Source organism: Tiliqua scincoides, chromosome 3, assembly GCF_035046505.1.
Source record: "Tiliqua scincoides isolate rTilSci1 chromosome 3, rTilSci1.hap2, whole genome shotgun sequence".
Lineage (NCBI taxonomy): Eukaryota > Metazoa > Chordata > Lepidosauria > Squamata > Scincidae > Tiliqua > Tiliqua scincoides.
The window spans coordinates 206214950-206242661 of NC_089823.1; the positions used below are offsets into that span (position 1 = coordinate 206214950).

The 27712-nt window shown below is 41.9% G+C and overlaps 1 protein-coding gene across 2 annotated transcripts in view; it reads left to right on the forward strand.

Annotated features, from left to right (window-relative positions):
* ACSL3 (acyl-CoA synthetase long chain family member 3) overlaps positions 1-27409 on the forward strand; it is a 61106-nt gene extending 33697 nt beyond the window's left edge. For both annotated transcript variants that reach the window (XM_066621222.1, XM_066621223.1), the window contains exons 7-18: positions 2483-2592; positions 6734-6872; positions 7751-7907; positions 8994-9117; positions 9251-9322; positions 15686-15825; positions 16263-16435; positions 16642-16716; positions 19326-19517; positions 20641-20755; positions 22670-22827; positions 24870-27409. In XM_066621222.1, the coding sequence (XP_066477319.1) occupies positions 2483-2592; positions 6734-6872; positions 7751-7907; positions 8994-9117; positions 9251-9322; positions 15686-15825; positions 16263-16435; positions 16642-16716; positions 19326-19517; positions 20641-20755; positions 22670-22827; positions 24870-25033 (1619 nt within the window). In that variant the 3' untranslated portion in view covers positions 25034-27409. The remainder of the gene's footprint in view (positions 1-2482; positions 2593-6733; positions 6873-7750; positions 7908-8993; positions 9118-9250; positions 9323-15685; positions 15826-16262; positions 16436-16641; positions 16717-19325; positions 19518-20640; positions 20756-22669; positions 22828-24869) is intronic.
* The last annotated feature ends 303 nt before the right edge of the window (positions 27410-27712 follow it).

Below are 27712 nucleotides of genomic sequence, written 5' to 3' on the forward strand. Positions count from 1 at the left end.
ATAAGAAAAAAGGGCCTTTGCTATGTGATGGATCATAAAGTATACATTACTTGAACCCAGTTTCACACTCAACAGAAGGGTTTTTTTTTTCTTGGAACTCTACTAGGAAATAGCAATTATACACCTGAAAGGTTTCCGTTATATCCATTTGCAATACTACTAATACTTCATCGGATTCTGTCTCTTCATGAGAAAGTGTTGTGCACAATATTCAGTGACAACTGTAGTTCAGACTGCATGATAATAGCTTGCAGCTGCTGTAAGCTTGCTTTCTTTTTTTCCCTCCATTACGTCAGTGTAGCATTTTGTAAACTGGACAACCTTCTTGACTTGATGAACTGCTAGATTATTTTTCACTTCATTTTATTCTCTCTTTGTAGGTGACTAATATCAATTATTTGGAAGGTTAAACTTTTTCTTCCACAGTTTGCTGAGAGCTGTCTTAGGGAATCTTAAGTTTATATAACAGGGGTCACTGGACTAAGTGGAGAGAGCACATGGGAATGAATAAAAAGCAGTCTTTTGTACTTTGCTCCCACCAAATTAAAGAAAACAATTGACTTGTGTGTTCACTCTGTAACAATTTGAAATTCAGGTCCTGGTTAAATAGCCTTCTTAAATGAAATTCAGCAGCCTAGTTTTTGACTTTTAAAAGGAAATTGCTTGCGGGTTTTTTTAGTGTTTTGAAGTCATTCATTCCAAGAAATACATTTCGGGCGCAATCCTAACCCCTTATGCCAGTACTTTCCAGTACTGGCAAGTGGTGCCAGTGGGACGTGTGCTGCATCCTGGGTGTCACTCACGGAGGCCTCCTCAAAGTAAGGGAATGTTTGTTCCCTTACCTCAGAGCAGCATCGCCCTTAAGTCAGTGCTGGAAAGCACTGACATAAGGGGTTAGGATTGCACCCTTAATCTAATAACTTGATCATTAGCAGTGCCAAAGTCCATTGTTAATGCCAGTATCTGACTGTAGGTCTTGTGAGTACCTACTTGGGGTCAAGTAAGTGTCCCATAGCACTTAGTTTTGGATTAGGCTGCATGGTTTTGATTTCTTGATTATGATACTGATAATTCTTAAATACTTGCATCAGATTTATGAAATGCTTTAATATGATTTATGTTCTAATAGCTATGCAGCATAAGATTAATCTATTTAGATCAATATTTTAGTTACATCATTATTTGAAAAGCCACAACCATGCAAATGAGTCATTTGCCACAGAAATGTGGGATTGTCTTTAAGAGCAACTCTCCAATTCTTATGACATAGTTATGGCCAAATAGACATTCATTAACTCTTAGGTCAAAGAGCTTGACTGAATTTTATTGAAAAGAACTTGGGCAGCACAGTCCTAATGTGGATTTGAGCTGTTACAGGCCCACTGTACAGGCACGTTTGAGATGACTTGGGAGTTGGCTGGTCCGGCGCAGAAGCCCGGAAGAGGAGAGTTTGCTCTGAGGTGGTGCTGGGGGTGGGAGAGGGTGGTGGGAGGGTGCAGCTGGCACAGATCTTATTCACCTAACCTGCACTAGATGCAGCACAGGCCACTGCAGCCTGGCTGTACCAGCTCAGGTTAGGATTGTGCCCTAACTCTGAGATATCCTTGTGTGCAGCAGTGAGTTGCTTGCATGCACAGTGCTAGGTAAGGATCCATCTTGCCAGCAGTTAATTGTGCTGTCAGTTTTATTAGTGCTGATTACTTATGGGAAGGAGGATGATGCCTAAAATGAACATAATCAGTGTGCAACTCTTTGCGTGTTCCCTTTTTGGAACCTTTTAAACATTCACAAAATAATTTTTTTTTAGATTTAGTGACTATCCATAATTTTTTGTTCTCTGTAAATGTTAATGGGTCGTATCCTAACCTAACAGCCCAGCCTTGTGCTCTGAGAACGCTGACACTGTGGCCACAGCACTGGTGCTGGGTGTCATAAAAGTGTTGTAAAGCAGTTTTTGAGACCTGGGGAGTAAACAGTGCCAGCAGACTTTTTCTGGGAATGGAAGTAGTTTTCAGTAATGCCCTGAGTTCTATGGCTATAGAATATAGGAACAGTGGTTCCTATTTACTTTTTTCCCTTTCAGTAATTACAATTCTTATTCTTCTGTCATAGCATGAAGCAGGAGGTGAATGATATGTAGTATCTCATGTTAAAGTTCTTTTATGTTTTGCCTTCATTCTGCTATATGTAGTGCTTATCCATTCTTATTCCACAACCAAAGTGGAAAAGTTCTAGCTCCACAATATGTTCCTTCTATGTAACTGCTGTAAGATTTGGAGAGGGAAGACGTCAGTTTTACTGGTGAAATGGGTACAAATGGTGAAACCAAAACACCTTATGCATTTTCTGTTCCAAATGTTCCAAATATTGTAGTCAATGTGGGTGTCTGCTAAACTAGCATTTTCAGCATGCCGTGTATGTTTTGATATCCTGAATGGTTATAGTAGAAAATTCATTATGCATTTTTATATTTTTTGTCCAGTTGTTACGCTTTATGCCACTCTAGGAGGCCCTGCAATAGTACATGGGTTAAATGAAACTGGAGTGAAAACCATTATTACTAGCAAAGAGCTGATGCAGACAAAATTGAAGGTAACTAATCTTGTCTGGATAAATTGAATGCATATATGCAAAGGGCTTTGTTTAATATTGTGGAGAAAATGTGATATAATACAATTTATTATTCCTCTTCCCTCGTCCTTGCATCTACAGATTTAGTTATAATGTAAGAACACAAAAATACGAAGTGCAACTGACTTGCATGTTCCTATAGCTTACATAAAAGACTGTTAACAGCATAATCCTATGTGTAAAGAGTAAGTTCCACTGTGTTCAGTGAAGCTTACTTTGAGGTAAGTGTTCCGGGGGTTGCAGCTTGAGCTTGTTTAAGCATCACATTTAATTAATGCATGAGTAGTGTCTTACGCTATACATTACAGGATGCATTCAAGTTTCTTGTAAAGTTTTTATACTATTTTCAGTTTTACTTTTTATATGTTATACATAACTTATATGTAGCTTATATAAAGTAAATTTTACAAGGTTAAATCAAAAAGATTACTGCCATGAATTTGTGACAGCAATCTATTTGATTTAACCTTGTTAAATGTCATGGACACTGATTTATATAGCATAAACACCAAAAAAGCATGGAGGAAAATGGCAGTAAATTTTTTTAAAAGAAACAGGGAAGCATTATTATCTACTACTTGCAGCTGAACCAAACGTGGAGAAATCATGCCTGATATGAAGTTTTTTGCCCTAAAAGGGCAACTAAATACTCATTTCACATATAAGCTTCGTCTGCTAAAATACTGACTTGCTGCACGCGTATGAAACCTAGTAGCAGCATAATTATAAAAGCACTTTGGAGGCCCTATGATTCTAATTAGGATTGTAGCTCATTAACAGTGCAATCATATACATGTTTACCCAGAAGTAGATTCCAGTATATTCAATTGAACTTATTCCCATGTAAGTGTGTTTACTGGCCATGATTAGCCTCTGGGACCTTCTGGTAGAGTTGCTGTGATGTTGTAGAAAGTTTGCAACATTCCATTTTTGTGAATTGCAGTTAAACGTCAGTGTGGTTGAGAGAATTCAGAAGTCTCTACTAGAGACATGAGATGTTTTGGGAACAAGATAGCAAGAATGATTGGATAACATGGTGGGAATTGGTCCCCACCAAATGAATAAGAAAACTAAGGTTTAGGGACCACAAAGCAGAACAGCTAGAGAAAAGAAAGCAGATCAGGTAGTTAACAAGAACAGGAATCTGAACAAAAGAGTAGGTGGAGGAGACTGGAGGAGTGAGGTAAAGAACAGAAGAAACAAAGTCTAAGGAAAGGGAAAATTACTTCAAAGGACTGGATTCTATTATTAGGAGTGTTATGAGCTAATGGCAGGAAGGAGGTGGACAGGAAGTCAGACTGGAGAGTAAAGGAGCCCAAAGGTTGCCAGATAAATGTCCTGAAAAGTGTCTCTAAGGGTTGGATAAAAGGGGAGCTCTGTCAGATGTGGCTATTCCTATAAAAATTCACACCTGGTTAAATTCTCTATTCTGTGCTACTAACAGAGGCACAGAAGTGCTTTTGGAGAGGCATTGTGGTTGAGGTGAAGAGCAGCACAAATCTTTATATTTCTCCTTTAGAGCTGTCGTACACATATGGGTTGCAATAGCTGCTGTAGGCTTCTTTTGTATATATTAGTTACAGATGTGTTGACTTTCCTCCTCTCATAGCTGTTCCATGAGCAGTGAAAGGAAGCATGGCTAGTTACTATGGGCAAGAGGCACCCCTCTCCCTACTTGTCGCCCTTCAGTGGTCCAGTCACTGAAGGTGCTCTCCAGTTACTGTGGGCAAGTTCTACCTATCTCTCAGTCTTTCAGTATCAGTTTTGTGATTCGACAGGTACAGCCACTTGCTTTATAAGGCACTGAAGCATTCCACAAACTTACTAACTTTTAGGATTTAAAAGTCATTGTAATTGTAGTTAAACCAATGGATTTGACTCCAGTGTGGGTTCCAAACCCATGCTAGAGAGTCTCGCCTGTCTTCTTGGATGCAGCCAGAAGCTCTTTCCAGTCACTTCTGGAGGAGTCACATTTGCGCGCTGCCTTTCCAGGTCTCAGGAAGCCCCCCAGAGGTATCAGAAAGGCACTTCCAGTTTTGGTGAAAACTGGAAATACTTTTTTGATACCTCCAGGAGGCTTTCTGAGACCTGGAGCAGCTGCTTGCAGCCTCTACAATGGACCACTCCCTCAGATTCCATTAACTCTCTGAATGTTGTAAATTCTGGAATGCAATTGTTTATATTTAAAATAAACCAACTGAAATTCGAATTTGCTCCATTCCCAGCTTATTGTTTGAACTAGGAAATCTTTCCCGGTAGTGTCAAAAATTATTCTAATCTTTAACTTATAAGACCAGACTTGCTTGACTGGTGTATTCACCCATTTCCTTCCTTTTCACCTAGCTATAGCCGTATTGTAGCCCCAGAAATTATTCCTTCATATGAGCCCTCAAAGGCCCCCCTGGTCCTACCTGCAATCATCTCTTTCCTTGTTACCTATTGCCTTTGTTTCCCCTCCTGGCAATCTTTCTTGACATGCCTTTCTATAACTTCTTTTAGTTTGTGAGGACTTAGGACCCAATACTATTGGGCCCATGCTGACCCAGTGCTGGTGCTCAGTGTCTCAAATGTGCCATAAGGCACACCTGCGACACTTACTGCCAGGCTGACTAAGCACAAGCCGGTGTTGAATCAGCACTGAACAGAAGCCAGTTGAATGCTTCCTGGAGCTCTGGGCAGCAGAACAGTGAGTGGAGTGGCAGTGGCGTTCCAGGGCAGGGAAGGGTGGGGCAGGGGGTGGGAGCAGGGCAGAAAGGGTGCGGAGATGGCAGCAAGCTGTGCCACCATATCCTGACCCATCTCCTGGCCTGGGAGACCCAACGTATTGGGGCTGCCCGGCTCTTGCACAGGGTCAAGGAGCATAAGCTCCCTAACCCTGAGGAGACCTGGCACTGCTTTCCAGCCCCATGGGTTTCAGTGGTCACCATTTCAGTAGCACAGCAGACCTGGGCTCTGGAAAGCATAGGATTTGACAGTTTCTTCCATCCCACAACATAGTAAAATCCAGCGGATTTGCTTTAGTTGCACTGATACAATAAGTATCTAGTTTTTAAGGGAAGGTAAATCATTCCAACATAAGTTTATAGGAACTATAGAGGGGTTTGCATTTTTTGAAAGTTTATATCACAGAGATGAATAGTAGCATTTACTTCACGAAAGCATTAAAATAAAAACAAAAGCACTTTTTTCATTGTTATAGTCTATATTGAGAAGAAATTTAGAACCATGTTTTTTATAGCAATGGTAACAATTTTTTAAAATGTCTTCTAAAAATAAGTCAGTTTAAATTGATTTTTGGAACTCTTCATTTGCACTCTGGAATTTGCCAATAATGATGTGTGTTTCAGTCAACCTGGCTTTAGCAATGTTTTTTGAAACTTAGGTGCTAGATGATTTTGAGTAAGTGCACCAAGATAATTTTTGCTTTGGAGGAAAAGACTCTGGCACTGCTCAGGTTGCAATTTCCCCCAGGAACAAAAACAGAACATTTTTTTTTGTTCTAGGAAGAAGCTACAAATTGTGAAAAGTAAATTTGGGGCAAATGTTTTAAGTTCCTAGTTGATTTACTAATTAATATATTAGTGCTCTGCTGTGAGCTGGACCCCCTTCCTGACTCTTAAAACAGTTTTCAGCAATGACACGAAGGTTTGTTGAACTCCCTTGGTAACATTTTTATTCCAAGCATTGTGTTGAAATAGTTTGTATAACAGTGATTTTCAACCACTGTGCCATGGCATACTGGTGTGCCATGGATGGTCCATAGGTGTGCCGCAGGACTTTGGGGAAGGTCATTTATTAGTAGGGCAAATAGAAGATTTGAGGCCCCTACCAGCAGCATGGTGTGCCTTATCAATGGTCAAAAAACTGATGGTGTGCCTTGACAATTTCAGCACCTTGTCAGTGTGCCGTGAGATGAAAAAGGTTGAAAATCACTGATGTATACGTAGCAGCATAAATAATTTGTTGCCTCTATATCCTCTATTGTACAGGTATGTTAATTTTAAGGGCAGTAAAGTCCAAAAAGAAAAAGATGGGAAGATAAAAGTCTTTAGCATTGAACTAGGAACAGTTTCAAACTTTGTATATGTGCTCCTCTTCACAGAGTATTGCTTCTCAGATTCCTCTACTGCGCCATATTATTACTGTGGATGGCAAACCAACAACATGGTCAGAATTCCCCAAAGGTGTAAATGTTCATACTATGGCATCCGTTCAAGCTATGGGGGCCAAAGCAGAAACTAGTATGTACACTTCACTGTTTGATCCTCCTTTTTGTCTGTGTAATGTTTTCTAGAAATAGAGGTTATAAGAGGTTAAAGCAGGGGTGTCAAACTATTTTCATACAGCAAGCTGAGTAGCATTCATGGTGCCTGCTGAGGGCTGGCAGTGGTGTCATTAAGCAGGAATTAACATCGTTAAGCAGGTGATGACCAGAAATAAGCACTTTTTCTCATTTAGGGATTAATTAGCTGCAAATGACAGAAGAGAAAATTTGCAAATCTTGACCATATTTTCAAGATATGGGACAGCCCAGTTATCATGTGGGCCATCATTTTAGCAGTACCACTTCTGCTGAGGTGTCATTTTGCAGCTCAGTAGCTGATGGGTGTGGGAGAGCCCAATTATCACAGGGCCCCAAAAGCATCTGGGGGCTGTATCCAGCCTATGGGCCTTATGTTTGACACCCCTGGTGAATAAACTTGAGCCTGAAAGGTTGCCTAGAGGTGGTCTTGAGGTTGCTTATCCAGAGTTGTCCTTCATTGGAGATGAGGATGCATAGTCCTCTTACAATGCAAGTTTGGATTAAGATTTCTGCATCTGACAGAGGATTGGACTTCATAATATGTGTGGTGATGATAACATGTTGTGGGGAGGGAAAGGTATACTTCCTTCCAAACAATAGATTAAAAGTAATTCAGAATAAAGAAAAGCAGGAAACTATAGTTAGTTCTTTCCATGTAAGAGCTCGTTAAAATTTTTTACAAAGCAATTGAGAACATCAAAAACTATTTAATAGTGATTAGAATGTGTTCCTTTGTGTTAAAGGAAGAGAATAATCTTGGTTTCACTTGGCTTTGTGTTGGCTGATTTTATGGTTTTGCTCATTAATTTTTTTAAGTGCCAGTCGGCAGACAGAAGATAAAACCTGTACCCTCGGACATAGCTGTGATTATGTACACAAGCGGTTCTACAGGAGTTCCAAAAGGAGTTATGATCTCGCATTGTAATCTGATTTCTGGTATAACTGGGATGGCTGAAAGGATTCCTAACTTAGGGTATGTGTCAAATACAGCTAAAAATAGTATTCCTTACAGTTCTAGAATTGCTGAAATAATGTTTACGTTAACATTAGCAAAGAGATTCTAAGAAAGTATATGGGAAAGTATAAAGCTAGCTTTAACTTAGTTTCTATTCTAGAACACAAAAATAATCTGCTAAACTCTTCCATTTATGGAATGTATGTAGTCAGAATGATCTCTGTTTTAATGTTTTTATTTTGTTTTGCATTTGTTATTCGTTAAAATAAGTTATGTTGCTTCTTTACAATCTAGTTAAAGTTAAATTTTCAGAGGTGAGTCATTAAAATATACATTCTTTATCACAAAAATCTAAGCTAATTTATAATGGTAGTTTTGTAGAATATCTTGCAAATCATTAAAACCTCGGGAGTGTTCAAGATGAAAGATTTTATCTAGTTTCATTTGGCTTCAGGTTGTAAGGAGAAGCCCGCTGGGTCAGATCATAGGTTCATCTCGTCAAGCATTTTGCTTCCCTTAGTGGCCAATGGCCTCTGGAAACCCCACCAGCAGGCCTTCAAGGCAATAACTATTTTGTGCTGTTTTTTATCCAACAAGTGGCATTCAGAAACATGTTGCCTCTAGAAATGAAGTTCCATATACATTCTTGTAAACAAACTAGCAACGAAGTAGAGATAGTCCCAACTTGATTCAAATGTTCTGTTCAAACTGTATTGTGTGTGGATATAGGAGAAAAATAACATTGGGAGCATAATGTTTGTGTTTGAGTTCTGCATTTTAAAGAAAGCTCTCACAAGCTTTAATTGCAGCAGACACTCGTGTTGCCACTGCTTAACTGCATTTATTGGGGGAGGGAAGATTTTGCTCTGTGAGAAAGAGGCGCTGTGGGAACCCATTTTTAACTTTAGTTCACAATTTGCTCACCATAACAAGTGGTGAGCCACTGTTGTAATTCTGTCTCTGCCCCCCTTTCCTGATGTTAGATATGTCAGTATACCAGTATTGCCAAGTTGTTACGGCAAGACAGACTTTAAATCACGATGCTGCAGCCTTAGCAGTTGGTGGGCACAACTTGACACAACTATACTGTAATCTTTTTTTCAGAGAGAAGGACACTTACATTGGTTACTTGCCTCTTGCTCACGTTCTGGAGTTAAGTGCTGAACTTGTCTGTCTGGCCCATGGATGTTGTATTGGCTATTCATCACCTCAAACGTTAAGTGATCAGGTAGGTTGTTTTCATAATCAGATCGTAACAGTGGTTGGTACATGTTCAGTTTTGTTCACAAACATGGATTTTTTCCCCTAGTTGTGTTATCTGTTACAATATAAACATGTTACTTTCTCCACTTCTCTTTTAGTCTTCTAAAATAAAGAAAGGAAGTAAAGGTGATGTTTCCACACTGAAGCCAACTCTAATGGCAGCTGTACCTGTAAGTTATATTTTTTTGTGTATATATCTTTCAGATGCGAGAAGATCTTTCAGCAGCAGTTCCCATGTAATGCTTGTTTCCAGTATCGGATGATTCATGTGGAAAACATGTCAGAGATGAAACGTGTGTTTGTGTTAATAAGATTGTAAACTTTTTGTTATATGAAAGTCGACATGGTTGAATATTCTAATTTTTGTTAATGATAGTGTATTAGATTACCTTAAAATATAGCCACTAAAATATACTATGATCTTTTTAATTCTTTGTGTTCCATGTTAATAATATTAGCTAATAAGACCTACAGTGCAGTCCTAGGCATTTCTACTCAGAAGTAAGTCACATTGAGTTCAAGGGGGCTTACTGCCAGGTAATTATGTATAGGATTGCAGCCTTGGAGGGATTTATTATTATGTGTTAGCAGATGTAACATTTATTGTTTGAAAATTCCAAAAAAGGAGAGTGGAAGGGGAATTGAGTATCTAACTCTTAAGGAACAAAGAACATTTCTTAATGATAACAATGCGGAAGTAGTTTTTTTAAAAGTTGGAATTAACTTTCTGAATATTTAGATTATATAGTGACTGTTCTGTCTTAAGACTACTTTGTACACTGCTGCTTAGCTAGGGTAAAGAGCAGTTTTCTTCAGCGTGCCAGTGGGAAAATTACACTGCACTCCTAGCATTAAGAGGCTGCTAGCCAAGCCCAGTATATAGACAGCTCAGTACAAGAGAGAGAGAGACAGAGAGACAGAGTGCCTGCCAGAACTGGCTGAGACCATGTTGTGCTACCTGTATGCACTTCATTTCTGCTTTAACTGCTGGCTCTATGAGACAGAACAGAGAGCTGTAAGTCTAGTCCAGTAGTATGCAAACTGGGGTGTTGCGACGCCCCAGCCTGAGGGCCCTGAACCCTTTCCCCTTAAGGGGCGGGGGCAGGGAGGAGGCAGCAGCGCGATCCCCAGGATTGCGCCGCTTGGGGACTGCAGGGGCTTGGGTACACTTGCCCAAGCCTCCTGCAGCCTCCCCTGGGGGTGTGGGGAGCCCTGTGCGACCTTTTGCAGGGCTCCCCAGGTCAGGGAAAGTGAGAGTGGAGAGATTGTGCTCTGCTTCCGGTTTTGCAGAGTCAAGAGCGCGATCTCTCCCCTCTAACTTTCCCTGACCTGGGGAGCCCTGCAGGCACTTGCGCAGGGCTCCCCACACCCAGGGATGGCTGCTGCACCCCACACCCAGGGATGGCCCAGTCCCTGCAGCCCCCTGATCGCGTCGCTTCCTCCTCCCTGCCCCTGCTGCCTCCCCCTCGCCCCCGCAAAGACTTACTGCGGGTTTCAAACTCCCTGAGAGTTTGAAAACCGCAGGTCTAGCCTATGGTGTCAGCACAGTGCAACAGCTTTAATAGATCCAAGGGAATCATTGTAGTGCAGTTATGGTGTTTCTCTTTATCTTAAATCCAGCAGATAGGGGAAGAAGGCCACATTAATGCTGTATAATTTTTATAAATGATTTATGAATACCTACTATTAGCTGGGGGATATGGGGAGAGTGATCTGGCATTGGAGAAGGCTAAGATCACTCCTCTGTCATGGACAGATCACTGTCTGGTGAGTTTTAGGCTGGCAACACCTAACCCAGTTAGAACTGGGCAACCAAATTGCATGGTCCGCCCCCGGAGACTGATGCATCCGGATGGTTTCCTGAGGGCTTCGGGGGATTTCCCGGCCTCCGGGATGCCAATTCATCTGATGCCCTGGCTGCCCTGTGGTATGGGGGAGATAGCTAGAGCATCGGATGTGATCACTCCTGAATGACCTCAGTCTTGTTGTCAAGCCAGGGCAGCTCCCTGGTTTACTGAGGAGCTGCAGGCAGTGAAACAACTTGGCTGATGCCTAGAGTGATGATCAAGGAAAATCCTTGATGAGTCTGACAGAACATGGGCTAGAGCCTATTTTTAGGGCCTATTCCATGTCGGTGATGGCAGCAAAGAAAGTTTTTTTTTTTTCCTCTGCCACCATTGTGTTTGCGCAGAGCTTTTTCAAGTCTTTCATGAACTGCTCCACTCAACATCTTTGGCCAGTGGTTCTCAAACTCTCTGGGAGAGTTTGAGAGCCACTAAGTACTTGCATGGGCGGGGGGGTGAGGCGGCGGGGGGAAGGCAGCCGTGCGATCCCCAGGATCACGCCACCCAGAGGGGTGGCAGGGCCTTGGGTGCACTTACCCAAGCCTCTTGCAGCCTCCCCAGGCTGCGGGGAGCCCGGTGTGACCTGCAGCAGGGCTCCCCGCAGCAGTGAAAGTAAATGCGGAGCGATCGCGTGCCCCCTCCACGCGATTGTTCCACATTTACTTTCACTGCTGCAGGGAGCCTTGCTGCAGGTCGCACCGGCTCCCCGCAGCCTGGGGAGGCTGCAGGAGGCTTGGGTAAGTGCACCCAAGCCCCTGCAGCCCCCCCGAGTGGTGTGCCGCTGCCTCCTCCCTGCCTCCAAGCTGCCCCCGCCCCTTTAGGGGGCAGAGGCCAGGGCTCACTGGCTAGGGCATTGTGACGCCCGAGTTTGAAAAGCCCTGTCTTTGGCAAATGAGCTGGAGGGCTCGATTACTTTCTGTGATGAGTCTGCCAAGCACTTTGCAGATAAAATTGATCTTATTTGTTGTGACTTGGACTCTGGTTTAACAGCTCCAGAAGCTGTCCCTGTGGCATCTGTCAATTCCATCATTATAGATTCTTTTCAACTGTTACAACCTGAGGATGTGGATAGGGTCCTCTGGAATTTGACCGTCATCATGCCCGCTTGACCCTTTCCCAGCATGGCGAAGTCAATCTGCTAGGGCTGGTCTGGCCACTTGGGTGAAACACACTGTAAATTCATCCTTATAGGAAGAAGTGATTCCTAGCATCCTGAAGATCGCAATTGTGCACCCCTTCCTGAAAAAAACTTTTAGATTCCACCAATTTAAACTACTGATCAGTATCTAACCTTCCTTTCTTGGGTAAGGTTTTTGAGCACGCTCTGAACCCCTTCCAATCCGGCTTCAGGCCAAGCTTTGGGACAGAGACAGCCTTGGTTGCCCTGTTGGATGATCTTCGCTGGGGACTAGACAGAGGGAGCACGTCCCTGTTGGTTCTCTTGGACCTCTCAGCGACCTTTCAGTACCACTGATCATGGTATCCTTCTGGATAGGCTGGCTGAGCTGGGGATTGGGGGCACTGATTTGCAGTGGCTGCACTCCTTCTTGGCTGACAGGTCCCAGATGGTGATGATGGGGGACTCCTGTTCAGCACCCTGGCCTTAGAATGTGGGTTGCCTCTGGGTTCTATTCAGTCCCCCATGCTTTTTAACATCTACATGAAACCACTGGGGGAGATCATCCGGGGGATTTGGAGTGGGGTGTCACCAATATGCTGATGACATCCAGCTCTATCTCTCCTTACCATCTCATTCCAGGGAGGCTGTGGAAGTCCTGGAGCAATGTCTGGAGGCGGTTGGGGTCTGGATGAGGGCCAGTAGGTTGAGATTGAATCCAGAAAAGGCAGAGGTCCTTTTGGTCAGGAAATCCTTGATGCAGGTACTGAGTTATCTGCCTGCTCTGAATGGGGTTGCACGTCCCCTGCAGGAGCAGGTGTGCAGTATGGGTATGCTTCTGGGTTCACAGCTTTCCAAGGGGAGCCAGGTAACAGTGGTGGCCAGGAGTATGTTTGCTCAGTTCCGGCTGGTGCTTGAGCTGTGGCCGTACTTGAGTCAGTCGCACCTAACCACTGTGGTCCATATGCTAGTGCTGGGATCGGCAACCTGTGTTTTTAGAGCTGCATGCGGCTCTTTCAGCCATCTGCTCTGGCTCCTGCAGGCTGGGATTTAAAGGGGCAGGACGGGCGGCAGCTGCTTTCCCCTTGAGTGGAGGGGGAGATTGTTTTGTGCTGCGGGGGAGGGAAAGGGGGGCTTGGCCACTCCTGTCTGGGAAGATGGTGTGCTGGGGCTTCGCCTGCTCCCGTAATGCACTGTGCGCCCTCTACGTCCTGTATATGGTGAGTGTGGCTGACAGCAGCCAAGCTCCCCTCCTGGCTTCCTGCCACCCTGAGTGTGGCTGGCAAGGGGTGGGGGCGCCAGGCGGGTGGGCTTCCAGTGGGGGGTCGGTGGGGGGCGCAGAGGCAGGAGGGGGAGCCCAGGCAGGGCTGCCTGGGTGGGGGGAGGCAGGGGCAGCTCCCAGGAGAGGGCAGAAGGTGCCTGCAGTCCCCTTGTGGGCATCTCCTGTGCACACAGCTGTGGGGTGGGGCTTGGCACCGTGAGGCAATGGGGATGACCTCACTTTTGTCTTGTAGGGCAATAGGTGAGGCAGAGCAGTGGGAGGGGGGGAGAGTGTTGACTTTACAAGGGTGGGTGGGTGGGGAAGAGGGAGGCTGTGGAAGGGCTGCCTGTGTAACTCCATCTTTACCTTGCTTTTCTGGGGTGCCATGGGGAGCAGGAGGGCAGAGATGGGGCTGTAGGAGCCTTAGAAAGGGGTGCTCTTTCAGGAGCAAGAAAGATGGGGGTTGACCTGGGGAAAATGAAGAGTGCTAAATTCAAGGGTGCCGTCTTAGCATGCACCGCCCCAGTGTGTGCCCAGGGTGACCAGAGGTCCTCTTTTTCCAGGACATGTCCTATTTTTTAGCCCCATTTCCTGGAAAAGAACTTAAATGTCCTGCTTTTCCCTGTGAGCAGGCAACGCATCCCCTCTTGTAATTAATAAATTATATGTAATACAGTTTTAAATTCAATAATAAGTAATTTTAAATTAGGCACATGAGATCAATAATACAATATATAATCTATATATTGATCAATATAGATGAGTGTTTTTAGCTTTTATTTTGTGGTCCTACATTTTTCTTCAATATCCTACATTTTGGGGTGACTTGTCGTCTTTTATTGTTATGACATCTGGTCACCCTGTGTGTGCCTCAGAGTGCCGTCTTAGGGCCCAATCCTATCCAGTTTTCCAGTGTTGGTGCAGCCATTCTAATGGGGCATGCACTGCATCTTGTAGTGGGGAGTCAGTCACAGAGGCCTCCTCAAGGTATGGGAACATTTGTTTCCTTAAGTCTGGGCTGCATCAGTGCTGGAAAGTTAGATAAGATTGGGCCCTCAGTCAAGATATATCTATCTTGACAATAAGTATATTGTCTGGTTAGCACAGGAAGGGGCGCTTGCAGCAGATCATAAAGGTAAAAAAAAACTATATATGCAGTGTTATCTTCATTTTAGATGTCAAAAGGGTTTTGTGGCTCCCGAGATTTTCTTTTCTCCGGAAAACGGGTCCAAATGGCTCTTTGAATGTTTAAGGTTGCCGACCCCTGCCCTAGTGACTTCAAGATTGGATTACTGTAACATGCTTTATGTGGGGCTGCCCTTGAAGATGGTTCAGAGGCTGCAATTAGTGCAGAATGCGGCTGCCAGGGTGGTTACTGGAGCCAGATAGTTTAATTCTGTTGAACCACTGTTTCTGTGACTGCATTGGCCGCCCATTCGTTTCCGGGCCCAATTCAAAGTGCTGGTTTTGACCTTTAAAGCCCTTCACAGTTTGGGGCCAGGTTATGAGGGACTGCCTTCTCCCATATATCCCAGCCTGCCCTCTTAGGTCATCTGAGGGGGCTTTCCTGCAAGTACTGCCTTTCTCCCAAGTTAGTGGTATGGCAGCATGGGGGCAAGCCTTCTCAATAGTGGCGCCACAATTATGAAACTCCCTACTGGAGGAATTAAGATCTACCCCCTCCCTCATGGCATTTTGGCGAGGACTTAGAACATTTTTGTTTCATTTTGCATTTGGGATGTCTGCCTCCTGTGCCTCTGTAGCAGTTACTTGAATATTTTTGCCCTGCTCCAATTGGTGTTTCCCCCCCTTTATGTTTCCAATTTATTTTCTATTGTTAGATTGTATTTTCTATTTTTATTCTATTGTATATTTTATTTTTTAATTTTTTGAAAATCGATAAATTGTAAACTGCCTTGGGCTTCTGCTTTTAGCAGAGGAAAGGTGGGATAGAAATTTTTTAAATAAATAATGGTAGCACAGCGTAACAACCCTTTCCAGTTACATCTTGCATTCGGGGGCAGAATTTATGGAAGAGCCCAAAAAGTAGGTGTGGATGAGTTAGAATCACCCCAGTATGTTTCCTTGCCTTTTAATTATTGGGGTCAATCTGGATGATGAAGAGAGTAGGTTTCTAGCTTCTGTGATGATTGTGTTTTCTACTTAAAACCTTGTATTGATATGGTTATAAGCTCTATCCCACTTTGAGTTTTTGAAGACCTGAAATCTACTTTTCAGTGATAACTTTACTCCCTCAGACTTATGCAGTTACCTTCTCTAACTGATGTGCACAATCCATTTCTGTAACTAGGAAATCATGGATCGAATCTACAAAAATGTCATGAGCAAAGTTAATGAAATGTCCAGTTTCCAACGCAATCTGTTTATATTGGCTTATAATTACAAAATGGAGCAGATTTCAAAAGGATATACTACTCCACTGTGTGACAGGTAAAATGAGTTTTCTTAAGTTGCGGTTTATTGTGTCAGATTGGCTGGTTAAGGAGTCACCTACACAGATAAGCCTGTCAGAGAAACAGGAAGCTTTTGCTAGCCACCAGGGCGAAGTGGGTAAGGCTTTGGCAGTGTGGGCATAAATCTGGTGGTGTGGATGAAGGAAGGAGGATGCTTGCATTCCAGATTTGCTAAACAGGATATCTCTATGTGGAAAAGCTAGAAGATGTTAAGAGAAACAATCTTGTTTTCCTTAATCAGCTAGTCTTTAATTCTTCTCTGTTATAAATGTTTATTGTGCAGTGAAACCATTTGAGATTGCAAAGAGTGGCTCTGTAACTATAATTCTTTAGGACTGCTACACAAACAATGTTACATGACCTCCAGATTTTTTTTCCATATTAAACAGTAGAAACCTATTGTTGTCTCTGTAGCCTTATTTTCCGGAAAGTCCGAATGCTGCTAGGTGGGAAGATTCGGATCTTGTTGTGTGGAGGAGCTCCACTTTCTGCAGCAACTCAGAGATTTATGAACATCTGTTTTTGTTGTCCTGTGGGACAGGGATATGGCCTAACGGAATCCTCTGGGGCTGGAACAATAACTGAAGGTTAGTGGTAATTATAGAGTAGAATCTCCTCCAGGTTGTAGAGAGAGAATTGGGTGTCAATTATATTGATATCACTTCACTCCAAAATTTCTGCCAACCTTTCTGATGTAGTGTGGGAGTTAGCTATCCTATACAATGACAAGTAAACTTTGTTAGTAAGCTATACTTGGAGGGTTTTTAATTCTGTCTTCTCTCCTAAATTTCAGTTTGGGATTACACAACAGGGAGAGTGGGAGCACCATTGGTTTGCTGTGAAATCAAACTAAAGAACTGGGAAGAAGGTAGGGTGTTTATTTGCTGTAAAACCTTGTTTGATGTATAATGATTATCATAAAGTTTGCACTGAAAGGATGATCCACAAACTGTGATCCACAAACTTCTTATATATTTTTGAGACTTTCTTGTATAAGTGAGGAGCCTTACTTTGCTTTAAGAGCTGTTTAACAAACAAATGCATCGGTAAAGCAGCTACCACGTTTTCCAGACTTACAAAGGGAGTATGGTCCAACAAGAAGCTGACGGAACATACCAAGATCCAAGTCTATAGAGCTTGCGTCTTGAGTACACTTTTGTACTGCAGTGAGTCCTGGACTCTTAGCAAGGAACAAGAGAGGAAGCTGAATGCTTTCCACATGTGCTACCTTAATATCACCTGGCAGGACGAAGTTCCAAACAGCACAGTCCTGGAATGAGCTGGAATTCCTATCATGTACGCACTACTAAAACAGACGCCTGCATTGGCTTGGTCATGTCGTGAGATTGAACGATGGCTGGATCCAAAAGGATCTCTTCTATGGAAAACTAGTGCAGGGAAAGCGCCCTACAGGAAGACCACAGCTGCAATACCAGGATATCTGCAAGAGGGATCTGAAGGACTTAGGAATGGACCTCAACACATGGGAAACCTTGGCTTCTGAGCGTTCTGCTTGGAGGCAGGCTATGCGGCATGGCCTCTCCCAGTTTGAAGAGACACTTGCCCAACAGATTGAGGCAGGCCTGTAGCCAGGGAGACAAAGCAGGGACAGACTACATTTACTCTCAGTGTGGAAGGGATTGTCACTCCCAAATTGGCCTTTTCAGCCACTCTAGACACTGATCCAGAACCACCATTCAGAGCACGATACCATAGTCTTCCAAGACTGAAGTATGCCAACATGAATGTTTTCTCTACTACCTCACAAACTTCCTCTGAGGTCCAAACTAAACCTATCATGAAATATCACCTACCTATCATAGGCTACCTCTATGTCCACAAGGCTTCGGGCAGCGGTGTCCTCAATTATTGGTATATACTAGGGGTGCCCAAACCCCGGCCCTGGGGCCACTTGCAGCCCTCAATGACTCCCAATCCGGCCCTCAGGGAGCTTCTAGTCTCTAATGAGCCTCTGGCCCTCCAGAGATTTGCTGGAGCCGGTGCTGGTCTGATGCAACTGCTCTCAGTGTGACGGCCAACTGTTTGACCTGTCGCATGAGCTATGGCAGGGGTGCTCAATAGGTGGATCGTGATCTACCGGTAGATCGCGAGGCAAAATGAGTAGACCGCGGAGTGCCGACCCCCCCCTTCAGTTGCCTCTGGGAGGAAACGCCGGGAGTAAGGCCCATTGTACTCAATGGGGCTTATTCCCAGGTAAGTGTGGCTAGGATTGCAGCCTCACAGCCTAATCCTAGGCATGTCTAGTCAGGAGTAAGTCCTGTTATACTCAGTGGGGCTCAAGGTACACCAACATAAGAACAGCCCCACTGGATCAGGCCATAGGCCCATCTAGTCCAGCTTCCTGTATCTCACAGCGGCCCACCAAATGCCCCAGGGAGCACACCAGATAACAAGAGACCTCATCCTGGTGCCCTCCCTAGCATCTGGCATTCTGACATAACCCATTTCTAAAATCAGGAGGTTGCGCATACACATCATCGCTTGTACCCCATAATGGATTTTTCCTCCAGAAACTTGTCCAATCCCCTTTTAAAGGCATCCAGGCTAGACGCCATCACCACATCCTGTGGCAAGGAGTTCCACAGACCGACCACACGCTGAGTAAAGAAATATTTTCTTTTGTCTGTCCTAACCCGCCCAACACTCAATTTTAGTGGATGTCCCCTGGTTCTGGTATTATGTGAGAGTGTAAAGAGCATCTTCCTATCCACTCTGTCCATCCCCTGCATAATTTTGTATGTCTCAATCATGTCCCCCCTCAGGCGTCTCTTTTCTAGGCTGAAGAGGCCCAAACGCCGTAGCCTTTCCTCATAAGGAAGGTGCCCCAGCCCCGTAATCATCTTAGTCGCTCATTGTACACATAAATTGTACACATAAATGTTATAACACATAAATGTTATAAATTGTACACATAAATGTACAACATACATTGTACACATAAATGTTATATGTTATGATGGCGTGAACATTGTAAAAAAAACTCTGGTAGATCTCTGGGCTTTGCTGGGTTTCAAACTAGCTCTGGAGCCAAAAAAGTGTGAGCACCCCTGAGCTATGGGATAAGGGCTCCCTCCACTGCTTGCTGTTTCACATCTGTGATGCAGCAGTGGCAGCAATGGAAAGGCTGGCCTTGCTTTGTTTAAGGCTTGTATAGGCCTTGAGCTATTGCAAGACCATCATTCATTCATATAAGTTCCATCTCTAATGTATTCATTTATGTAAATTTATTCAAATTTAAAATGTAAATTTATTCTTTTCTTTTCCTGGCCCCCGACACAGTGTCAGAAAGATTATGTAGCCCTGCTGCCAAAAAGTTTGGACACCCCTGGTATATACTATAGATTTTAAAGTTTCTGTTCCATTTTTGTTTATTTTGTGAAAAATAGCATAATATTTAGAATGCATTCTGTATCTTAAGCCTACACATCCCTTTTCTTATTGAAACTTCTATTATAGGTGGATACTTTAACACTGATAAGCCATACCCTAGAGGAGAGATTCTTATTGGAGGCCAAAACATTACTATGGGTTACTATAAAAATCAAGACCGAACAAACACTGATTTCACAGTAGATGAGTATGGACAGAGATGGTTATACACTGGAGACATTGGGGAATTCCAGCCAGATGGGTGTCTAAAAATTATTGGTGAGTTAACCATGTAGTACTTAATTGAACCACTCGGTTAGCACAAGATGTTTTCACTCCAACAGATGTAGTGACTTACTTCTGTGACTGTGACTTACTTCTGCTTCTGTAACTTACTGAATGTTCAAAGTTTTAATTTTTCAACAAAAGCATACTTCACTCTTCATTGTTAGTTTCTCTTTCTTGGACTCTTGTGCATTTAGAGAGCCTACCAAAATGAAAGTTTTGAAATCAACATGGAAGCATGACTTTATGTGAAAGTTAAGCTCCTACTTAAATCTTGTCCACTGAAATCAGTAGGGTGGTAAAGTCTTTTGGCAGTATTGTGCAGTCTCTGATCAAACTCTGGCCCTGTTCAGCATCCCGCTTTCATATCCTGTGTTCAGATGTCACAGTGAATTCTAGCTCATTTTTAAGCATTATTAGGAGCCCATATCTTTCTCTATTAACATATGAACAGGAAGCTCATAAGTCCAAGGTTTAGGAAGAACTATGATTCTTCATGACATACAAACTTCATGTCATGAAGTACTATGTTTCTTCATGACATCCAAACCAGAACACTGTGTTCTTAAAACACAGTGGTAAATCAAACATGGTAAATAAGGGCAATATGGGAAGAAGGCTCAAAATGGCCAGAACATTCCAGTGACTTACTAACATATTTTGAGTCAATGGAATTTAATGCCGAGTAAATATGCATTTGATCAGTTAATACTTTCAGTTTTGAAAATGGTTTACTATTTGATAAATATATAAATGTATATTGTAGCGGTAAAATAAAACTAATAGGAACATAGGGAATATCCTACCGCAGGAACATAGGGATCTAATGAATGCGTTGACAGAAGGTTTAGTACAGATTATAGATCTAGTTTTACAGATTCCTGAATCAGTCTGGGTAATCTGTTATGTAATGTTGTTGAAGGCTAAATGCACGTACAAAGAATGAAGGAAAAAGAGTTGAAGAAGAAAAAATTCAAAGCATTAAAGAAAAAAAAATTAGCCAAAGTATTCTTAGTGAGATCAAACTCTGATTGCCTTAAAGCAGAATTGTACCAGATCCAATATATCTGTTGTTTAAGTGTTCTAAACTTTTTAATTTTAATTCTTCTTTCTATAGATCGTAAAAAAGATCTTGTAAAACTTCAAGCAGGAGAATATGTTTCTCTTGGTAAAGTTGAAGCAGCTTTGAAGAATCTTCCACTGGTGGATAATATTTGTGTATATGCAAGCAGGTAAGACCAGTGCCCAAGCATAATTTCTATGGGGCTTCTGTCAGTGAACTGATTAGCTTGATTTAAGCTCCTTCCTGCTGCCTGATTTGTATTTATAGTGGTGTATGACAGTGGGACATGTCTTCATATTCATTCTATGTAAGTCTAGCAACAAGTGCTCTTTCAATACAGAGCCCGTTCATAGTTTTTCTTTGCACTCTGTAGGCTAGGACACTAATTATTGACTTGCATTGTTGTTGTTATGCCATCATTGCATGTGGTACATTACAAGTAATGAGAGAGGTTATGTCCTAGCTCTGAGGTGCTTATGAGTACTAGCTTTTACTGGCCCTAATATCTTGGTGTGTCTGATTATGTATTTTCCTGTGCTTAAAGCTAAGACGTGATCTCATGTTGAATATACATAGGTTCTCTGCAAAACTTGGCAGCAGAGTAGATGTCTTCTGACTTGCTTACTGGCAGGCTTTGAATCAGCACCAAAATTTCTTTTAGGCTGATTGTGAGTTACTTTTCAGAAACCTCAGTTTTCAACACATTTTTGAAAGGGAATGGTTTATTTGAATTTTTCTCCCAAGACCAGTTTTTCAATTGACCAGTTAGCAGAACTTCAGCTTAGAGCCTGGCTCTGTGTTACAGCTGCTCATGTTATGTGAGAAGCTGACTGCCTGAGTCTCCTAAATGTCTCCTTTCCTCATCTGTCCAAATCAGCAGGGAAAGCTGGGGGACCTTGAAGTCCTGTTTTGTACTTTGTCTTTCCCTGCTCTCTCAGAGATAGGATTTACCCACAGCAAATCAACCTACCATGTTTCCCTGAAAATAAGACACTGTCTTATATTTTTTGGTTAAAAAAACACACTAGGTTTTATTTTTGGGGTAGGCCCCCCTTTTTTTTAATGTACGACAATCCATAGTAATTCATGTACAACAGTCTACATTTATTCATGTACAAAAATATACTGTTCAAAAATATCCCCTCAGCACCCAGGAGGATCCCTGCCTGCCTACTCAGAAGTCAGTCCCTTTATAGTTAATGGAACTTACTCCCTGGAAGGTGTGGAGAACCTCAGAGCAGGGTAGGCAGGGTTGCCTCGCTTGCTGCTTCCTCCTCAGTGTCCTCTGCCCAAGGCAGCACAGCAGGTGCTTTCTAGGTGGCGCGGGGAGTACAGCGTTCCTGGTCACGTTGTCCACCCGCCCCCGCCCGAGGACCCCTTCTGCCCCCCCATCCTGACCCTAATCATAACTAGGTCTTATTTTCAGAGTAGGTCTTATATTTCAGCAATTCTCAAAAAAACACACTAGGTCTTATTTTTGAGGTAGGTCTTATTTTCTTAGGTAGGTCTTAGAAAGGAAAAGCATCTTGTCTGAAGGAAGGAGGAAAGAAGTTCATTTTGCAGCCTGACTAGGTTTTCTTAAACCACAAATCTGTCAAGATTTTATTGCAGAAGAAGTAGATGAACTCTGAAGATGAAGAGTTCTGTACTCTCCCAATAAATACCAGAAGGTTTTCTTTTTTAAAGTCCATCCAGCAGCCATGCAGAAACATTACTCTTTCCTTCAGGCAACAAACTTTTTCCCCCTGCTCCTCTTGATTTCCCAGGGATTGTTAAGCCTGAGGATCATTAAAAGCTTGTTCATGTAATGGCAAGCCATAATCTGAACCAGTGGCTGAACTGCATATGGTAAGAAGTTGTAAACATTATAACTGTGGAGGAGCAGTGAACCTGCCTCGGGTTTTGTCTTCAGCAGCAACTCAATGATAAGATCACTATGTGCTACATTCTAACCTTCTGTTTTATATCCTTGGAGAAAAGTTTAGGGGAAAAAAGTGATAAATGTGTAGTGAGGTTAAACTTTGTAGTTGGATAAAGCACATATACATATGCACAATTTCACAGTGATTATGTATCTTCTTAGTTTCCAGTCTTACGTCATTGGATTTGTTGTGCCAAACCATAAAGAACTTAGTGAGTTAGCAAGAAAGAAAGAAATTAAAGGAAATTGGGAAGAGATATGTAGCAATGCTGAAATGGAAAAAGAAGTGCAGAAGATTTTAGCTGAGGCAGCTACTAGAGGTAAGCACCTAAAAATTTTATGAAACATACTTTATGAGAATAAATGTAAGATACAAGACTATTATAAATTAAAGAAAAAGACAATTTAAAGCAGTGGTTCCCTAATGTTTTAGCTTCTTAAAATGGCACATTATCAGGACCCATTTAACTTTGAGAGTTTAAAAAAAAAGTTTCACCGTACCAGCTTCTCAAGCCCTGTTTTTATCCTTTTTACTATGGGGGGGGGGGGGGAATGCCTTCTGGAGTGTTTTGAGTTCCACGTTCATCAGATTGGCACCATGATGGTGGCTTTGCTTTCACCTTCTCCTGGCCTTCCATAAGACCCAAGGCGCGTTTGCCTAGTCACAAGTACATGACTCAGTTTTGCTTTCCATAGGGCTCAATACATTTTCCTTGTCAACTTTTCAAATGTATTTTGGGACCTACTTTCATCAGATTGGAAACATTCTGGCAGCATTACATTCCTCTCAGCCTGCCCTTCAAAGTGGGCTGAGGAATGTTTGCCTACTCATGAGTAAATGCACACATGTGACTCAGGTTCCATAAGGCAAGATATAGTTTTTTGTCAGCTATCAGCTTGTCAGTTTCAAGACCCACCAGCAACCGGCACAACCCACAGTTGGGAAACACTGATTTTTAAAGGACCTTACTAGGATGCTAGATTTATTTGCATTATCCTAAGGGGGAGAAGAATTATAAGAGCCCTGCTGAATCAGACAAAAGGACCATCTAGTGTAACATCCTGTTTCCCACAAGAACCAGATTCTTCCAGGAAGCCCAGAATCAGGGTAAAGGCAACAACTCTTAGCATCTTTTCCAAACTCCAGATTGGAAAAGTAGCACTGGTCAAAACCTAGATTTTCAGAGGACTCTGTTCATCCCACCATTATAGGAACTACCCTTACTTCTTTCTGCTGTTTTCATATTTTAACAAGATTGATCCATAAGCAGGCCTCATCCCAAGATTGCTAAGTTTACTTGAGAATTTTGGTAAGGAACTTTTGTAATAGGCATTTTAGAAATCCATGAATGTCCGTACTGGATCATCCGATCCACATGTTTTATTGACATTCTCTTCAGGAATGCCAAAAGATTGGTGAAGCAGTTCTTCCCTTTGCAGAATTCAAGCTGATTCTTCCATAACTAGTCTTGTTCTTTCATATGCTTAATGATATTACTTTTCACCAGTGTGTCTGGGCTGGAATTGGGTAACTGAAGAATTTGGGAGAGTAAGCATTTGAACTGAAGTTGTGGTGCGTTCACAGACCTTCCTCATTGTGTGGATAGGTAAAAGATCTATTGTAGTTTGATAGCATCTCATTTCTTCTGGTAGACACTCTGGTGGTCTTTCTCCATTCTTGCATGCTAGAGTCAGGGTGCAGACCGTCATCATGGAGCACTATCAGACCAAAGGAGGGGTTGGCTGCTAACATAACATATATCCTTAAGGATAACAAAATAAGAAAATTGTGGTGTAGCAATTAGAAACCCTGACTAACCTTTTTCTCTTGCTGAGGCAATCCCCACCCCCACATTCCTGGGCCAATGTGTTGGCTTTTCCACTCTTCCTTGTGGTCCAGTCCACTAGGTTACAGAACAGGATACATTCACAGATAGATTACAACGAGTAACTGAAGAGGCCAAGTTTGAGAAGCTTGCAAAACCATTTTAATAACTGCCAAAAGTACAGGGTGTTTAAACTGTTTTCCTTTAAAGAGAAGAAAAAAATTCTTGAATACCACTGCTGAAAGTTGCAATGGGGGGGCATTTTCTGAAGGAAAATGGGATGTGGGGAGGAAATGAATCTTCCATTGTGCCCTGGGTCCAGCTGGGACCTGATGCCCTGCACGGCTAGTTTTAAAGAGAAGGGGCCCTTAAGCACACTTCTTGCACATGTGTGCGTGCATGCGCCTGATTTGGCCTGAACTCAAACCCATCCAGTTCCCTTAAAGCTCTGTCAGCCTCAGCTGTCAATGCATACAGCTTCAAATTCACAAACTGAAATACAATGTATAATTTGAAGTTTCATCTATCTGTTGCAGGTAGCCTGGAGAAATTTGAGGTCCCACTCAAAATTTGTTTGAGCCCTGAACCATGGACCCCAGAGACCGGCTTGGTGACAGATGCCTTCAAACTAAAACGCAAAGAGCTTACAGCACACTACCAGGCAGATATTAATCGAATGTATGGAACAAATGTAAAATAATTTCTTTCTTTTTTCCCTTGCACCACTTTGCTATGGTGAGCTCAGATCAAATAGGAAATACTTGAATTGCATGTCTCATCACTTGAGACCAACACAAAAAACATCTTTCCTCACTTTCAGCTTATGCTGTTATTCCTGATATCATCAACATCTTTAACTGGCAGGATTAGTAAAATGTTAAGGCAGAAAACTTGTCTGTCTTTTTTCCCCCCCTCAGTTTCCTCTACTACCTTGTCAAAGTATGGATTTTCCTAAAAGTCCTTTTGGAATAACATGATTTTGAAGCCTCAAGTTTTTAAACCTGATTTATAAATTCTGTATAATGTTCTGTTTGTATCTTTTTGAAGTTTGGATATATAGAGGGATAACTTGGCTATATAAGAAATTATTAGTTTGGGGGCCTTTTTTACATAAGTATTTAAATACTAAAGAGGTATCCATGTGAAATTATGTACAATTAAATGACTTATTGGTGAAAATCATTGTTGGCCAGAATACCAGATTATTTGTTGCTGTGCAATTGTTTTGTTTAAAATTGCAAGAGAAATAGTCTGACATTCTGACTTAGAAAACAACAGCTGGAGTATGTGCCTGGCAATTTTCTCCTACATATATATTTTATTTTTATCTAAATTAAGGAAAATGGTCATGGCAAAGCACTGTATATATGCAGGCATACCTGCCCAACAAACTGTGGTGAGGCTTTAGTCATGCAAAGTATGCTCAACACAGCAGATGTTACACCTGTGAATAATCTGTTTAACAGAGGTCATTCACTTTTCAAAATGTACTGAGGCCATTTTCTACAGAAATTTGGGTTTGTTAAAACTAGTGAGAACTCAGTTTTAAATTAAATGTGTCCTGATGTTTGACAATGTCTTTTTCTAAAGCTGGGACTTCTGTTTGTGTTGATTTTATCTGCTTTACAATTCAGGCTTTTTCTCTTGTTTTGTGCAAATCAACTGTTCTACTCCAGTTCAAGCCTAGCTGAAGCCCAAATATTTTATTCCCACAAGTCCATTGTGAACTTGTCCTGCACAAGCCCAGCCAAAATAAATATTGGTTGCACTCTTGCATATCTCTTGTTTTGGTGGGACTTGCCCAAGAGCAATATTTGATGGATTGTGCCCTTTTAGAGAAATTTCCTCATGTACTGATGTCAGTTTGTACAATCTGTCTGCCTCATTGTAATGAATGCTGATTGAAATATTCTTTACATGATTGTTGGACTCTTGGTCTTAAGCACTTTTTGCCTGGGCATAAAACTTCCTTTTTTTCCACAAAACATACTTCCAGGTTGAGTGTGTTTGAGATCATAACCCTAATTGTGTTTCTTTGAATAGTTCATTGTTCTTGTGTCCAAAATTTTTAACCTGAAAAAGAGTTCTGTTGTAATTCATTCAAAATACTACCGTGCAGATTTTGGGTCCAGTTTTGTTTCGGTGGTGCACACATCCAACTCTGTAGGAGTAGAAAGAGACTGATTGCAGAATGGGGGAGGGGTGAATTCTGTCCCAGCTAGTATGAGTCGTGTATGCAGTGCCTCTGTTGACAACAAAGAGAAAGGTGGAATCTCTTCTTGCACAGAGTTCTGTATGTGCATCTGAACATCATGGAGCTCTAGTCTAGGATGTTGTGTTGAAAGTTCTGGATATCACTTAGGTCGAAATTTGGAAATGTTGGTTTTGTTTCACTTGTTTGATTTTGTTCATTGTAATATTAGAAACATGTATTACTACGGAAACCTTGAGAATATAAAAGTCGTATATTAGCAAATTTTTTTTGCAAGGATGAAAAAGGCTTTAATTTACCGCCATTTCTGTAAAGTAAAAAATGGTGGTTTGGGGTTTGTATCTTGGTCATGGGGCATTGGATATGCAAAAGACTTTGGACGTGATACAGCCAGAGCTAAGTACTTTTAGATACTATTGAACTAGGTGAAGAGCTAAGCAATTGCTTGCATCTTGTTAAAAATCAATAGAATTTAAATGTACTTAATTTTGTGTCTTGTGCCCATACTGTACTTGAAGCAATCCATGGCTGCTGTTAGTACTTTGAAAAAGCTTTAACTAGGAAGATTCAGGAAGCAAATAACTTTTGCATTTTAATTTTAAAAATCGTTGACATCTACTTAAAGCAACAGTTTTCTTCTGACATGTGGAACTCTATTGCAGGAGGTCAAGTTAGGTGTTTCATAATGGTTGAAACTACTTATTCACAACTGTCTGAATGGAAGTGTTGCTATGTTCCTTGGGAACTCTGTCAAGGTTTGCACTGGGTTTCGCTTCTTGAGATCTGTATGCTTTTCTTTTTGTACAGTGAAATTAAATTGGCCAGTTTATTTTTTTTAAAAATAAAAAGATATAAGAGCCCACAGTCATGTATCTGTAATTTTAGGGTGTGTGTGTATGATTAATTTTGGATATAGTTTAAAACTATAACACTTATATGGCCTTGGCAGAAAGAACTCCCTTGGAGAAAAAGTATATTTTAGATAGACCTTGCAACACTTATATGCATTTTGTGGTTCTGGATTCCACTGTGTTAAAAAAAAATATATTTTAATGGTTTGGTTTTTTGGAGGGTTAACATTTATGAAAGTGTTTATAACATAGTCCTGAACTATTTATTCTTTGGCAATGTAAAGTGATAGTTTACTGACTCCTGTCAGTCCCATTG